At 49.5% G+C, this 15,777-nt stretch overlaps 2 protein-coding genes across 2 annotated transcripts; both read right to left on the bottom strand.

Annotated features, from left to right (window-relative positions):
- Positions 1 to 1,385: 1,385 nt before the first annotated feature.
- DEU56DRAFT_754573 (uncharacterized protein) lies at positions 1,386 to 2,002 on the bottom strand (the record flags this gene model as incomplete). Its single annotated transcript, XM_041349831.1, has 2 exons — positions 1,386 to 1,764; positions 1,923 to 2,002. 2 exons carry the CDS (start codon positions 2,000 to 2,002, stop codon positions 1,386 to 1,388), a joined length of 459 nt encoding a protein of 152 aa, XP_041210298.1.
- Positions 2,003 to 4,352: 2,350 nt separating this feature from the next.
- On the bottom strand, positions 4,353 to 7,990 carry DEU56DRAFT_252023 (uncharacterized protein). Its single transcript, XM_041345301.1, has 6 exons — positions 7,670 to 7,990; positions 7,433 to 7,618; positions 6,968 to 7,380; positions 5,333 to 6,916; positions 4,958 to 5,282; positions 4,353 to 4,899 (listed from the first exon to the last, which is right to left on the bottom strand). The coding sequence occupies exons 1-6, from the start codon at positions 7,712 to 7,714 to the stop codon at positions 4,564 to 4,566; spliced, it is 2,889 nt and encodes a 962-aa protein (XP_041210297.1). The 5' UTR covers positions 7,715 to 7,990; the 3' UTR covers positions 4,353 to 4,563.
- Between the last annotated feature and the right edge of the window lie 7,787 nt (positions 7,991 to 15,777).

Genomic DNA, 15,777 nt, shown 5'->3' with positions numbered 1-15,777 from the left:
GCGACCTAAAGATAAGCGTCTTTCCACCCAAGCCCAATCCTTGGATTCGTGGGATCCAGCCTATTCGCAATCATGCTCGAGTCTGGCGAGTAGTGTAACACTCGCAGACGAGTCTCTTCTGTGCTATCAGACACATGATATATCGCCTGATCCATTGTTTCGATGTCCCCACTAACCACTTTCTTCGAAGTCCGGACAACGCCAGGGCGTACACTGCATTTTCTCCGTCATGCCGTTTGTCTCGCATCTTTTTTTCATTTTAAGTTACATACCTGGAGCCTTGAACAAGTGATGGTCCGCCGTCCGCCGTATGATGTCACATGACACAGACCCAATCAATTTGGCATGTCTGACGAGACGATGTCGAAGACATAATTCTGAATTACGCAGCTTTATCTCAGCTTTTATCTAACAAAGTCTAGTAACATCATCACTTACGAGGATATGTTTGTGAGCAGGTCTCGACGTTTTAGCAGCAAGCCACAAGATTGAGCGCTATTAGAGGGTAATTCAGAGTGGAGTCTGCGGCGCAAACCATCGGGACCCCCCTAGTCTTCTGTAGTCAAACCTGGATAGAAGGAAGATGGGCATTCCTTCAACTTTATGAAGTGGCTTCCCGGCCCCAACCTTGTATACACGGTAATAAAACACCCATAAGTTTATATGACTCCCAAGCAACCAACCCGCCGCACAGACCCGCGAATAGCCTGCGTATACTACCATCAGTGAACCTGTAAACAAATGAGATTGGTATTTAAAGCAATATGTTGTTTAACATCGTAATAATCAGCGTAAAATCGCCGACCACTCTAACACGGCATGTTTTGCATTGTCGAGGAAACAGTAATTTGCGAGCACGTGGGCGTGGTAGCCAAATTAGCTCTGTGACCTTTGAATGGATCCAAGAAAAAACGCAAACGCATAAGCACAGGTGCATGGAAACAAATATGGACACAGCCTGAGAGTGAACGTGAAGGAAATTGCGATGTGCGGAAACGAAAGGCAATTTGTTGGTGATGCTCACTAGTGGTGCGGATGTGTATCGTTTGGTCTTACACAATATGTTTTCGCCAGCTGAAGACAACTGTAACATAAACGTAAATCGTGCCAGGGTAAAAACTATGACCCTGTGTTGATATTTCTTCTCAATTGATAGACTTTCCGTATTGAGCAAGTCGAGCCAGGGCGTTGCTGCAGGGCGAAGTGAGGAAAAGCAAGTGCCACTGTGTGTGCAAATTAGGGTGCGGTGAAAAATTCCATAATTTTTGACAGTGGTTACATAATTAACCGACTTATTAACCGTGTTATTAACTGCAAAATAATTCAACGCCAGAGAGACAGCGTACACTACAACAGCATCCTAGACATGCCATCACTTATCTACCTCATGGTGGGTAGATAGGTGTGCTCGCGAACCGTTTCACTTCGACGAGAAGGCCAATGTTCGCCGTAGTAATCCTCCACTCCGGGTCAGACTGTGGCTGAGCCACTGCCTTAAGATGGAGAATCACAAAATCCACAATGACGCTCTTAGCATCCCTCTCCGGGACGGTTGATGCCATAGAAGTGTTACCTACCCCAACCCCTCCCTCTTCTTGACTCTTTTCAACTTTCAACTCTACTATCATCTCGGGATCGTCACCATCATCTTCATCCTCGTGTTCATCATGTTCCGGCACAAACCAAACAGGGAATTGAGGAGCGACAATCAAATTTGGGATATCTGCCACTAGATCTGAGAGGGTCTGAGCGACATCCTCTGATCTAGTAGCGAGTACCAGTGATGCTCGATATCCCTAGGATTGAAGGTGCGCGAGTGCGCGAATGAAGTCTCCAAGATGGCTTTGTATCGCATCATACAAAGCCATCTTTGAGACTTATTTATAGTGCTACAGTGCGGTAGCACGATTACGCTTGATTACAATAGCCATGTCTGCCATATCAAGGACTCGCTGGTTCTCTGATGGTCATATTCGCGCCCAGGGAGAATCCAAGAGGGCATCGCAAATCAGTGTGTGGCACAATCACGCATGCAGGTGAATAGAGCTTCGTCAAGCATGAATTTAAACAGAGCAACGAAGCGCTTGATTTTGAGTAATTATTTACCTCAATCTTCATTTTACTTTTCAACACGTTTCGCGGACTGATTCATGCTTGTTGGAAGTATGTGGTGTCAGCGACAATCGAGAATCTTTTTTCAGTTGTTAAAGATGATGACATGGCAAGGTCGACGGCCAAACGAAGGATAATGTGAGTACAAGAGGGCCTTAACCCAGTACCTACACGGAGGAAATTTCCTAGGCATTTGTATCATATCGTATGCTGACTTGCAACAGGAAAACAAATCACTACGTAACGATCGCATCCATTGAATCATTCAAGTTGCAACTAGCACCAGCTGAGAAGGTGTTGTTTCAAGCCCTTACTCCCAAGGCACCTATCATGTATGGCGACCACTGCAGGGCAATCACGGTGCGTCCCTATCAATTGTGGCTGTCGTTAATAATAAATACTGCTTCCACTTTTCTTTCACCGACAAGAGGTCATCCCTGTGGCAAAAACTCATGCTTGTTCAACTTCGGAATCAACTCTGCTGCGAGTTTATGAACCAACGGCTGCAAGATCACCCCCAGGTTCTGACGTCAGTAGGAAGAGGTCCTACGACGGATACTCAGCATTCCGACATCGCCTTGCCCTCACCGATACCCGGTGTCTTCTTGAACAGCAATGAGGCATCCATGCATCCAAACAGTTTAAGTACCTGATAGAGGGTCGTAGCTTGGATATTGAAGTTGCCCCTTCCACGACATTCTAAGCTGTTTGGCGTGGAGTGACGCTATGGACGGTACGACTTGATACTGGGAAGCCGCGTGCAACTCCTTCCTGACCACAAAACTCCAGTACTGTCGTGGAAGTAGGGAGTAGTGACACGCTGTCATCTGCTCAGTTTCGCTTTTTCTTGAATTGTTCCCTCCACATTTCAAGGACTATATAAACGCACCACCTGATCCTCCAAAGAAGGTGTCTATGAAGCCACCACATATATCCGATTGATATACTTCGAATGGCGCCAGGCGTCAAGACGACACAAGGGTAGCAGGATCCTGCGAGATGAGAACCTCTTATGCTATGAATTCCCTGAACGTTTTCGCGTCGCACGCTGCTTTCTTGAGATTTTCTCTCGTAAAGAGCGACGAGAGTGTCGAATAATGCTCTCGTGGCCGCTACAACAGATGGTCCGGGTGGGCCCAGCAGAACAGCTACCCCTTGCTACGTTGTCAACACGGAGTCCCACGAAAATCCTCACGACTCACTGATCGCCAGATGATGCTACTGTCATACTATTCCATCAATGACCAAAGTCGACCTTTGGTTTGTGGACCATCTTCCCAGAGACACTATGCTTATTCGCTGGCGTTCTTCCTTTCGCTATATCTCCAGGGACGACCCCGGCGGTAGGTACCTCATCAATCAACACACACCAAGTGGTGTATGACCGTGGCATGCGTGCACATGCTTGTCCACCGTTGATCAAACTGTTGAGCACTGTATGCTCTTGTATGCTGTTGGCTGGCACGTACGAGATTTCCGTTGTTCCCGTTGGTTCCATCCCCTGATCCAATTACGCGCGCATTTTGCCAGTTGGCGGAGGCCGTTTGACTCAGGGAAGTTCGCCGTTGGGATCGGTTGGGGATTTGCGGCGTCGAACGGACGTTGACGTGCTCCTCACACACGCATCTATCATGACAGTGATTTCCGCATCAGATGTGTGCTCATACAAGAGACGCAAAAATAAGTACTGGGTACCTTTTTTTCTCCGAGAATAGGCTGTGGGATTCGTTTCGGTTTCCCTTTGCGACCGGAAACCCTCGATTATCAGGCGTACTACTCCGGACTCGATTGTTTCATCACCATATCCGCGTATAGCAAGACAAGTTGACAGCGAAGCATATCCTCATCAATTGTTCAATCATCGTTTTCTGGCGTATCCAAGTTCCGATAGACATAAGGTTGACTGATGTATCGATAGCTAGACCCCAGGAAACCCTAAGCCATTTATCGGAGTGTACGGACATTGCGTTTTGAGGGACATATCTGTCTTTTATGATGTTGTAATTACGACATACATATGTACTTTGTAGGGCATTTCAATGGATCATAACAGCGAACGCAGCATGCAGTAATCTATACATGAAGGGCACTATTAATGCCCCACTACTGCTTGAGCGATCAATCATTAACTATGAAGAAGAGCGGGAAAAAAGGAGCGTGGGTCACGAAAGTCGGAAAAGTAAACACACGTCGGACGGCATGAACCACAGAAAAATTAAACCAAGAACAACCGACGAAAAGGGCACGGGGTATCCAGATCCAATGCCATGCGTATATGTACGTGTGATGGTGACATGAAATGAGTAGGAGTAGGCAAGGAGAGGGATGACACCACATGCGAAAGTCGGCGGGCCTTAATAATATCTAGATTACAGATGACATCGTTCCATGTGATTTGCTTTGCTGCGGATTATCTCGAGACACGCATTCCCATTCTACAACTCACGAAGTCTATGCAGCAGCGGTGCGACTGGGATTGCGAGCAAGTGTCGCACCCGTACGCTGTGCTTGAATACTGCTGAAACGCTGGAGCTCCTCGGGCTTCATCGTAATCTTGGAGCCGAAGCCAACTTTGCGAGCAGCGCGGCGAATGAATGACACACGGTTCGAGTACAATGACTCGTGTATCGAAGCAGCGCGAGACTGAGTGCGAGTGATGGGGACGCCAGTGATGGCTTGTTCTGCTTGTGCTGCCTGAGCCTGGGCGTGACGTTCGCGAAGCCTCTTGATGACGGTGGCCTTCATTGCGAATTTAATCCAATCGAGAGGGGCAAACCAAACAATGTTCTACAGATTCACGAGTGAGCCAAAAAGCACAGAAAGAAAGCTGGATAGATGAACGCACCCAAACCCAAACAATACCAATCCATCCACCTGAGATCGCCTGGATCTGCGTGAAGCCAAAGTTGGCGTAGGCAGCAATAATCGAAGACACGAGCTGCGCGATGCAGAATGCTCCCAAGAGAGCGAGAGAAGGGCGTTCCATGAAGAAGAAGCCATGCGAACGGGTGACAAAGATCAACGCTTGCGAGATGATAGCGACTTGGAGGTACACGATCATGTGGAGCTGATAGTCGTTGGCACCGTTAGGTGTTGGACTCCCGTTGAAGGTGACACCAAATTTGTCGTAGAAGAACGTTGTCTTCATGATGATGGTGACCAGAGCAACACTACAGGGTATCATTTAGTTGGATGATGTTGTGGATAAATTATTGCTTACGTCGAGGCAGTCAGGTAAATACCATAGGCAACAGCGTACGAGAAGATCTCAGCGAGGTCCCAAGAATCAGGTGTCATCGAGGGCAAGACACGGTCGACTGAGAGCGTCATGATGGTGCCATCATTCAGCAGGGCAATGATCAGGACCATGAATGGAGGGAAGTCGAACTTGAACGCGAAGGCAAGGATAGCGAAACAGACAACGATACGAATGGTCACAGCGCAAGCGTAGATAGAGTAGTTGCGCATACGCTGGAAGATGACACGCGAACCGCGAATGGCATGGACGATGGTGGAAAGACCAGGCTCAGTCAAGACAATGTCAGCAGCGCCCCGGGCAGCGTCTGTGGCACCCTCAACGGCAATACCGACATTGGCACGGGAGAGAGCGGGAGCGTCGTTGGCACCGTCACCAGTCATGGCACACAGGTGACCAAGACCCTGGAGACGCTTAACAATCTCATACTTGTGCTCCGGGAACACACCGGCGAAACCGTCGGCGTCCAAGATCATCTCGTCGAGCGACGTGTGTTTGCTGCCAGGCGCAGGGCCGTCCTTCAGAACCTTGGCGGGATACATGTGGTCACCGAGACCAAGACGACGCCCAGTCTCCTTCGCGATTGCAAGCTGGTCACCGGTCACCATCTTCACCTTCACTCCAAGAGCGAGAGCATCGTCGATGGTTTGTTTGGTGTCTTCACGTGGGGGGTCGAAGATGGCAAGAAGACCAATGAGCTCGAAACCGTTACCTTCACCTTCTGGGTCTTGGCCGTCGAGCTCCTCGTATGCGACAGCGAGGGCACGAAGACCGCGAGTGGCAAACTCCTCAACATCAGCTTCAAGTCTATTCTCAAGCTCCTCGGACTTGTTGCGCGAGCAAAGTTCGATGATGATACCGGTCATGCCCTTGGTGACGCGCTTCAACTTGCCGGACGACTCTTCACGGTAAGTGATCTCCGTGCGTTTGTCGACAGGGTTGAATGGCTTGAAATCAAGGAGTTTGATGCCAGCACGAGCGCGGGAGACGTCACCGAGAGCCTGGACGACGGCAGAGTCGATAGCGTCCTGGTTCTCTGTACGAGAAGCATAGGCAGCGAGGAGCATGACGTCATCAGCAGAGAAGGGGCCGTATGTGCGAATTGTGGCCCTGTCGATGGTAAGTTTGTTGGTGGTCAGCGTACCCGTCTTGTCGGAGCACAGGATGGTGACACCGGCCAGCTCTTCGATAGCAGTGATACGGGTAACAATGGCTTTGTGCTTAGCGAGTTGCTGAGCACCGACAGCGAGAGTGACGGACAGGACAGTTGGCATGGCAATGGGGATACCACCGATCAAAAGCACCAATATGTTGTTAAGACCGCGACGGTAAGTGTAGCGGAAACCCGCATAGAGCACGAGAATCTCCGCGATAACAAAAATACCGATCGACACCAAGCAGAATGATCCAATTTGGGCAAGGATCTTCTGCAAATGACCCGTAGTGTCATCGTCTTGGCCCACGAGGGAAGCAGCACGGCCGAAGAAAGTGTTGGCACCTGTGGAAATGACGACACCTTCCGCCTCACCCTGTTTGCAAGTCGAACCCCTGGAAGCAGAATTTAATGCCAAGCACTGTTCTGAACCGAAGATAACGTACGAGAAACACTGGTCACCCAGCTTCTTGCTCTGAGGAAGAGACTCGCCCGTAAGAGCAGCCTGGTCAATAGAGACGTTGATGGCCTCCGTCAAACGACAGTCTGCAGGAACAATGTCACCAATCTTGAAAGAGATCATGTCACCGGGAACGAGTTCTGAAGATTCGATTTCCGACCATGTGCCGTTACGCTTGACTTTGGCTTTGGGGGCAAGGGAGTCCATAAGTGCCTTGACGGCATTACCAGCGTTGCGTTCTTCGTAGAAACCAATGGTGGAGTTGATGAAGAGGAGGAGAACGATACCGATGAAATCCTCCCAGTCTGGCGGTTGATTGTTACCGTTTGATAATACAATGGCGACAAGTGCAGCGCCCTCCATAACCCAGGACAAGGGATTCCACATGAAACTCAAGAACTATGGAACGGAGGTAAGGGCAAGCGCTCTTGAAGTGCACTGCGTAGCATACCTGCAAGAATGGGTTCTGGTCTTCCTGCTCAAGCTTGTTGGGGCCGAAAAGTTCGATACGACGATGTGCCTCTTCGGTATCAAGACCATTCTCAGTGCATTGGAGGAGCTTGAAAACATCCTCAATAACGATAGTCTCGAGGTCGACCTTTTCTTTGTCATAGAGGTCCTCCGCTTTCAACTCAATCTAATGAAAGGTAAGAAACTAATGTTAGCTAGAAAAGCGGTAACTACTCACCAATGACATGTCAACATTGGCATCTGCGGCGTTAAAGATAGACATGGGAATAACGTAAGATCAGGGAGGAGCATAGCACACAAGACAGACGAAGGCCTACGGGTTGGTTTCTCTTCGTCATGGCCGAAATCCTTGTACTCTCTTTTCTTCTTTTCATCTGGGGCGGCGACGGGCGACTCTTCGCCTTGTGGACCGGGCTCCTTGGCCACGTTTGGTTCGGACATGAATTACGACGGGGAGGGGGGAGGGAAAAGCCCTACAGAAAAAATCTATAGTGTCTCGGGCACTTTTGAAACGAGAATTGACGACTGTCAAGGAGGATGTGGATGAAGGAGTGGGAGAATGTCAGCCCCGTCGAACGAACGGACTTTATATTTGGGGAGTAAAATTCAGCACGATCAAACAACCAAATAAACCCAAATATAGATGTTCCAACCTAATTTAGGAAGAATCTCGTAAGGATCCTTTTGAGATTCATAAAATCTCGGCAACTGTCGTGCTAACACTGCCGTTCCGTATCGTTCCTTGTCCCGGGCCTGCGATTATCGATAGCAGCTAGACCTGATGCTCTTGCGATCTATCACCGTATAGCTAGCCAGCCTTGCCGGTTCAATCGTTGGGTCTCAGTCTCAAACTCTCAGAGGAACCGGTCAAACTTGCCGTATTATGATAACGTTGATTATTGGACCGTCTTACTCAATTTCAATCCAAACCAACCTTCGAAGTGCCAAGTTCACGCTACGTGGAATAGTCTTGGACTCTTGGCTACGACCAAGTTTCGGTTCAACAGCAGTGTGCACACAGCGCAAGGTTGGCACAACGCAACGTGTTCAACCATCACTATGCACAAGTTTAATTGGCAGTCAGCCAAGCTCCTAAGCTTAAGGACCGCAGCTACGAATACCTTGTGCGTATTTACCTTAACCTCCGTGTCTCACGATACCATACTGTACTCTACGTACCTTGTTAAGCTACCCATGCGAAAACAGGAGCTCATCGATCGCGACAGCGCAGTCGGTGGAGCGGAGCTATCTTGATTATCCAATAACAGTCGGACCAAACACGATAAACTGACTTTTGTCTTCCCGAATCCCGATGCCCCGATCGGTCCGACACTCACAATCTGAGTTCTTTTCGCTGTACGTTGTGGAAAGGCTGGATGACTCTCATCGCACTATTGGTACATGTACACTGCGGTGACCTTGCTTGCTCCACAGCAAATTGTTGAGGTACAATTGAACGATAACACATGTCACAGGCTCTGGCCAGTGTGCTATCGTGATTGTCCAAAAGTGGCACCATCCGTCGAACTACCTTCTGGTCAGACCAAACACGAGAATAATACTTTTTCGCCTCTTGTCTCTCCGATGCCGATCGGTCCGAAGCTCTGAGTCGTTTTCGCTGTGCGTCGCTGATCCTGAAAAACAGTTATGCTGCTAATCTGCATTATGTAGCACTGCGATATTGTTTGTTTCAGTGTTTCACCGGAAAGTTTGAACTGAGATGTTTACTCCCGCAACAAACCGCGTTCCCATTTCCGTAAGTTACTAGTAACTGAATCTTCACTCGGATCTTGTTCTCATTAGGATCTCCCGCTGCTTGTGCGGGGGGAACTTCGAGGTCGCACAGGTCTACAATGTGGCACTAGCCTATAAGTAAGTAGTTCGAGGTCGCGTTCTGCGATCATACATGGAAACCGCGGCCTCCCCAGACTGCTGATATAACAGTGCAGTCTATCATTAATCAAGTTCACCTCCAGTCGAGACCCGTCCCAATTGCCTGCAAGTTCGTTTCTCGGCGTTAATAATACCACGGGCTCTAATCTTATTCACCGGCATCCGGGGAGCCGTTCGGACATGAGTTCGCGATCGCAAGCCTGAATACCCTAACCAAACACTGATACACCTTGATGCACCTCGTTCCCTGCTGCAGCCGATAGAACGCAGGAGATGTCAACAATCATCATCCCCGCCCTTACTGCATTGCCCCAGACTTCTTCCCACAAGATATTGGATCAAACGCAATCAGCAAGCACTGCTTCATTATCAGATACTTTGTACGACAACAGTGGAGACGGAGGGAACTTTCCGCTCTATTAATATTCGCCCGCTCATCATAAATATGGTCACACGACTAGGGTTTTTCCTGTGCAATCTAACTTATGACCGCACCACCGCAACAACTGCACATTCGATCACACACGTTACGACATCCATCCAAGGCGCAGACCCTTCCCTTGATCTGTATGAGCACGCCCCCATTACATTTCCGTTTCAGATCTGGTCCAGGAGCAACTATAGAAGAAGATCACATATTTACGCAAGTTGGCGACGGCAATCCCCATGGTCCGCAGTTCGAACAAGCACGCGATTTGATACAGTTTATTAAGATTGTATGCAAAGTTCTTCCATGTTTAGCTGTACTGCTGTACCGGCGGTAAAGTGTCAGACAGGAAGTGTCAAGCTGCGTCATCGCTTTCGTTGCGACAGCCAAGGCTAGCCAAGGACGCATAGTACTAGTAGTGCCAGCGACGGACTCGGAATCACTATCGTGAGTGTCGGGGCTAAGGAACTTTTGCCAGTGAGTAACGGTGACCTAGAGTCGAGCCGGGTACCATGCACGTCGGGGAAATTCGGGCGCTCTGGTGGCGCATCATGGTTGGCAGCGGCACCACTGCCCCCGCGTAGATATTTGCCAGTGGCTGCACGTCCTTTAGAGTTTGTCCCTAGATCGACGAGCACGTGTGCACATAGAAAATGATTATGTAGCACACTAAGATTTTTTCGAGAAGGGAAAAGATTGTAAAGTCCCACAGGCGAGTCCTAGTCTCAGCAAGGTAACACCTCGGAGTGTTGATTATATGTATGAGTTGATGAGAATCATCCCACTAGATGCCAGTGAATGTGAAGTTGCCCCCGTGTTACTCTGTAACGTTCAGGACTTTCAGCTTTAAGCGAGGACTAATTATAGTAGTGCCTGTCCAAAAATATTGTTATCCAGGGTATACTTGTGCGGGGTAACCACAAGTTGCACGACACCTCACAACACGTACCGATGAAACCCTTTCGTTCCACACACGACCATTGTTAGACGCTGGACCCTCAGAGTCAGTGGCGCCCGTCGCCCCGATATTGCCGATATAGGCCCACGGCCTGCCCTAAGAAAATAACACGATCCTATCCGTCTTTCCTTCCTCCTCCGAGTCTTCCTCAGCGTTTCAGCGTGGTTATGGCTCCCGACGGACCAGGCACTGACTGAGATGCGAGATAAACCGCTGTCCGACCCTCGAAGGCACAAGGTGGTGGCTCTGTCTGATGCGGAACTACGACGTCGACAACGCGGGATCTATCACTTACTACATATGAGCCCGGACTCCAGCCACTGCGCCAGGACATCCGGCACCCACAGATCAGATTCCCCTGTACACCGACGGTCCGACAATGACAAAGTTGACGCAGTCACCTACGGAGGCAAAGCGATGATGTGTCGAATATGGCAACATTCGATAACGAGAACCCATATTGCTCGTCCCGTTAACGAGGGCACTGACCACGCCTCCAATGATATGCAACTGATGTGAGTCACTGTCATTCTCGCCTTTGTCGTCGATTTATAGACCCGAGGTTCGTCCGGTCACTTCAGCGCCTACCTTGAGAGACACGGGAATATTAATTTTGGGCGGATCATATCTTCATAGCCACGGGGGGTGGGCCTTCACTTTTCTATGTCAGGACGCCCCTGTACACTTTACGTTTCTATGCACATTGCCGCGGACAGGCCCAGATGACCCTTGATTGATACTAGTGACCTGTCTATGAGCACATCATCTGAGAAGTCGCTGTAGCCAAAGGTTGGTGCCATCAAAGGTCATGATACTATGATTCTAGCACGCTCAAGAAATTCAAATACTACATCTACCTTCATGCATGTAAGTGCAATGAGACTACGGGTTTCTGATCTCTTGCTTATTCATTTGCTTAGGCCTAGTATTACTATTGGTGCACAATGTTGCTGGACTCAATTTCACTCGGCGTCTGATCGATATTGTGGCGAATGCGACTCCTACCCAACACTTAGCCGGTATACTGAACGGCGACGGATATCCTGTGTCGAATGCTTCTGGTGCGAAAGCGATAAGCCACTCACTGTGCACCTCCGTCTGTGGATCTGGGCCAAGAGCTTTCGGATGGTCCAAATTTTCGCAGGATTTCAGTGGATGGCTGCTGCTAAATCTTGCAGATTTCACAGTTCCCCTTTGGGGCACAGTACAGGTTCGATGATCTCATGTCAGCTGTGATAACCGTTGGGTCACCGGCGCTTGCTGGTTATTCTCTATTCATCACCCTCAATTCTCGGTGACTTATCCTAATATACGTTTCGCAGTCTCTATCTTAAACAGGCTTCAGCAAGTCCCGTTGAGAATGTATTTCCATGCGCACTTCTCCTCTCGTTGTCCTTCCAGGGACCAGAAAACGACTCCTGGTGGAAATATTTCTCTTTTTTTTTTTTTTTTTAAATCCAATTTATGTCTATTTGGGGTAGAGTACCCTATGTAAGACAATACTATCTAGGGGTTCGGGGGACACCTGTGTCCCCCTCCGCGTCTCCGACTTCGCAAATGCCCTGATGGAGGGTTGACCTCCACCAGTCCGCCGTTCCCGCCGGCCGTTTTAGGTGCGCAAGTCTTCCAATCTGCGGGACCGTTGCTGTGCGTTTCGTGAGGGTTGGTCTCCGGCGTAATGATGAGGATGATTCAAGTACTCGGGTCACCGTAGTAACCGGGTACAAAAGGAATGATGGAGGATGGGAGTAGATAAGTAATAGTTGTTTTGTAGGGTAGTCTTGCTGCGATGAACTCGTTGATTGATGCTCTGTGTTCTGGCCTTCTCCTCTGCAGCGAACTTTCCGCTGCTCCTGCCACTTGGGACGTTTAGGCGGCCCATTCTCCCTTCGTCGACGAGTGAGGGTGTGGGAGAGCGTCCTGCGCTCTTCGTTTCGTTGTTGTACATGTAGTATACAATTTTTGTTCATGTGTGGTCTGCGGAGGAACTGACTATCGTTTATCTTTATCAACTGGAGGGGGTACGTTACCAAATGTCGCACTTAAGCGGTTTGTGCTGTTCACGAAGCGTATTAGCGGGGCGCAGGCTTTCGGGTTGGAGAGTAGGTATGGTAGGGAGGATGCTTGACGGCGGAGAGTTGTGGTGAGGATGTGACGTGCGCGGGCATACTGGGGGCATGATAAAAGGAAGTGTAAAACTGTTTCTTCTTCGTCTTCGCAGTGTGGGCAGTAAGGGGTGGGGTGCTTGCCAATTCGATGCAGATGCTGATTCAAAGAGATATGTCTGGTCCGGAGCCATAAGAGTAGGCTGATGTGTCGTTTGGGAAGCTGTTTGGCCAGGGATACGAATGCGCCTCGGAGTATGTTGGGGTCTAGGCTGACAGTGCGTTCGTAACGGGGTGACTTTCGCCAGAACCTTTCCCATCGTTCGAACGATTCTTGTTTCTGCGCTTGCTTAAGCGCCGAGATACTGCAGGGTAGGACACCTTTGCGAAGGTATGGTGGGAGAAGCGCTCTAGGGACTGTTATCTCTTTTGTTCTTTGCAGCTCTCTTGGCCTCTTTGTCTACCGCTTCGTTCCCCTCGACGCCGTCGTGCCCTGATATCCACCTGACTGTGACTTTGAAGCTGCGATCTCGACTGGATTTCTTCAGACTTAGGATCAATCTGCGAAAGTGGATCAATTAAATAGTGTCCTGGCTTCGTCGAGAGCTTTTCACCGGATTTTATTGTCGCTTGGTTATCCACGAAGATTGAAGCTGGGAAGGTAATATCCTCTTCCATTGAGAGGAGTTGTGCCGCGAGTGTAAGTCCCACTGCCTCCGCTTCGTAGACCGTATGTTCGTCTAGAGACCCTAAATGGTACCTTAGTACTTTTGGCTGGGGTTGACCCGTTCGATATAACACTGCCGCTGCTCCCGCATTCCCTTCTATTCCTGACCCATCGCAATAAATTCTGATCTCATCTTTAACGTTTTCGTGATCGAGAATCGCTTGTTCCCTTGTTTCCGCGATTGCGATGTGATATGGGGTCGATGAGTTCGGGGGACGTCTGTTGTGAGTGATGGTCTCAATGGAGCTAACGTCTAGCTGGGTTGCGTGATATAGGTGATGGAGGGAGGATTTGTGACGTTTGACGTATCTACCGGCTGCTCTTCGTACTGGCTTATGCAAGGGGTGAGATGGTGGATGCGCTGCTAAGCGTAAGGCGGCCTGATAGCAGAGGTTCTGGAGGCGATGTTCGAGCGGGAGTAACTTCGCGTGGGCCTCTAGAGTGTCAGTTGCAGTGGTACGCATGGCTCCTGTAATACTTAACGCTGCGATACGTTGGACCCTTCTCAGACGCTTCGCGACTCCAATTGACCCTCGTTGTAGCGTGTCACTTGATCCTACGAATATTGGATGGAACCAAAGGTCCACGGCGTATAACATCTTGGGTAAGGCCACTGCTAAATACATCTGACGCATGAGTGAGAGTGGAACTCCAATGGAGGTAGAGGATAAGCGGCGTAGCTGAAAGACATAGGCGGTTCCCTTTGCTAATGCGTATGCTATGTGCGATTGCCATCGAAGCGCTTGGTCTAGTATCACACCGAGGAACCGGTGTGTGGACGCTGGGGTGATGGTGGTGCCTCTCGTTATCAATGGGGGCCTTTCCTTGATGGTGTTTCTTGAGAAGTCAACTAGCGCGAACTTAGATGTTTCAAATTTCGAGTTGTGATCCTTGGCCCAGTCGAAACCGCCCCCTGGACGTTCTAGCATATGTTTAAGAGTATCGTGTGTGTCGTGGAAAGAGCTGCCTATTGCGATGAATGCTGTGTCGTCAACGAATGCTAGAGTGCGTTCCTTCTTGCTATTATCTAGAGAAATGTCAACGAGGTCAGAATCATATATAACGTAGAGTATCATTGAAAGAGGGTCCCCCTGTCCTATTCCGTTCTGAATCGCGATCCAATCTGAGGTGTGCCCATCGAACTTGAGTTGTGTGCGCCGGCCTACTAATAGCCTTTCAGTGAAGGTAACAAGGGATTCTGGCAGGCGTCTAGATCTCATATTGTGCAATAAGCGGTCAGTAACTGCGTTTGGGAACGCTCCCTCAATATCAAGAAACAATGCTGATACTACTTTACCTTGACGCCACGCGTCCTTAATGGTTGCCTCGAGGAGATGCAATGAGTCCGTCGTCGATCTTCCGGGACGACCGCCGAAATGTGTGCTGGGGAGTAGGTCGTGGTGCTCGAGGAGATAGGTCATTTGGTCGGCAACTACCGCCGTTAAGAGTTTGCAAGTGGTGTTCAAAAGGGCTATGGGCCGATAAGCTTTGGTGATCGTGTAGTTTGCTTTGCCTGGTTTTCTCAAAACGACCGTGGTGAAGTCGCGCCATGGGGGGTGATATGTCTTGAGGGAGAAGACGGCTCTGAAGAGGTGAAGTAGGAAGGGTTTAAGTAACGCAGCACAGCGTATAAAGACGATGTTACAAATCCCGTCCGGTCCGGGTGCTTTGTAAGGACCTAGTTTCGCTATGTTTCTCGCTAACTGGGACTCGGTGATGGGTGCTGGCATTGGGACTGGTTCCGGGTACTCGGCGTCGATTGGGACTGAGGAGGTCTCTGGTGGTGGGGGGAAGAATGTTCGCGCTAGCGCCTCTCCTTTCTCCTCGTTGGTGCTGGCGGTCGTGCCGTCGGTGCATTTCAGTGTTGGGATTCTCGAAAGACCTCCATCTTCCGCTGTGGCTGTTAAATACTTGTTAGCTGTCCATACTTCGTTACCTGACAATTCTTCGAGCCATGTGATCCAATGGTCCTTCTTCGTGGTCTTGATTGCTTCTGAATATTGGTTCCTCTTAATGCGGTGTTCTTCATGACTTGGGTGGTTAGCGTTGTTGCGTGTTTTATAAGAAAGATGACTTAATTTCGCGACCTCTCTCCTCAGTATGGTTAAGTCCTTCGTCCACCAGCGTTTGGAGTGCGGATTCGGCTTCGATTTCGGGACGTGGCGTTCTATTGTGTTCTGGATGGCTTTCGTTAGAGCGTGGGCGGCTCGCTGGA

Source organism: Suillus clintonianus (assembly GCF_016758775.1).
Source record: "Suillus clintonianus strain FC179 chromosome Unknown DEU56scaffold_22, whole genome shotgun sequence".
NCBI lineage: Eukaryota > Fungi > Basidiomycota > Agaricomycetes > Boletales > Suillaceae > Suillus > Suillus clintonianus.
Note: the sequence above shows the minus strand (reverse complement) of the source record. Positions and strands in the feature narration are given on the sequence as shown.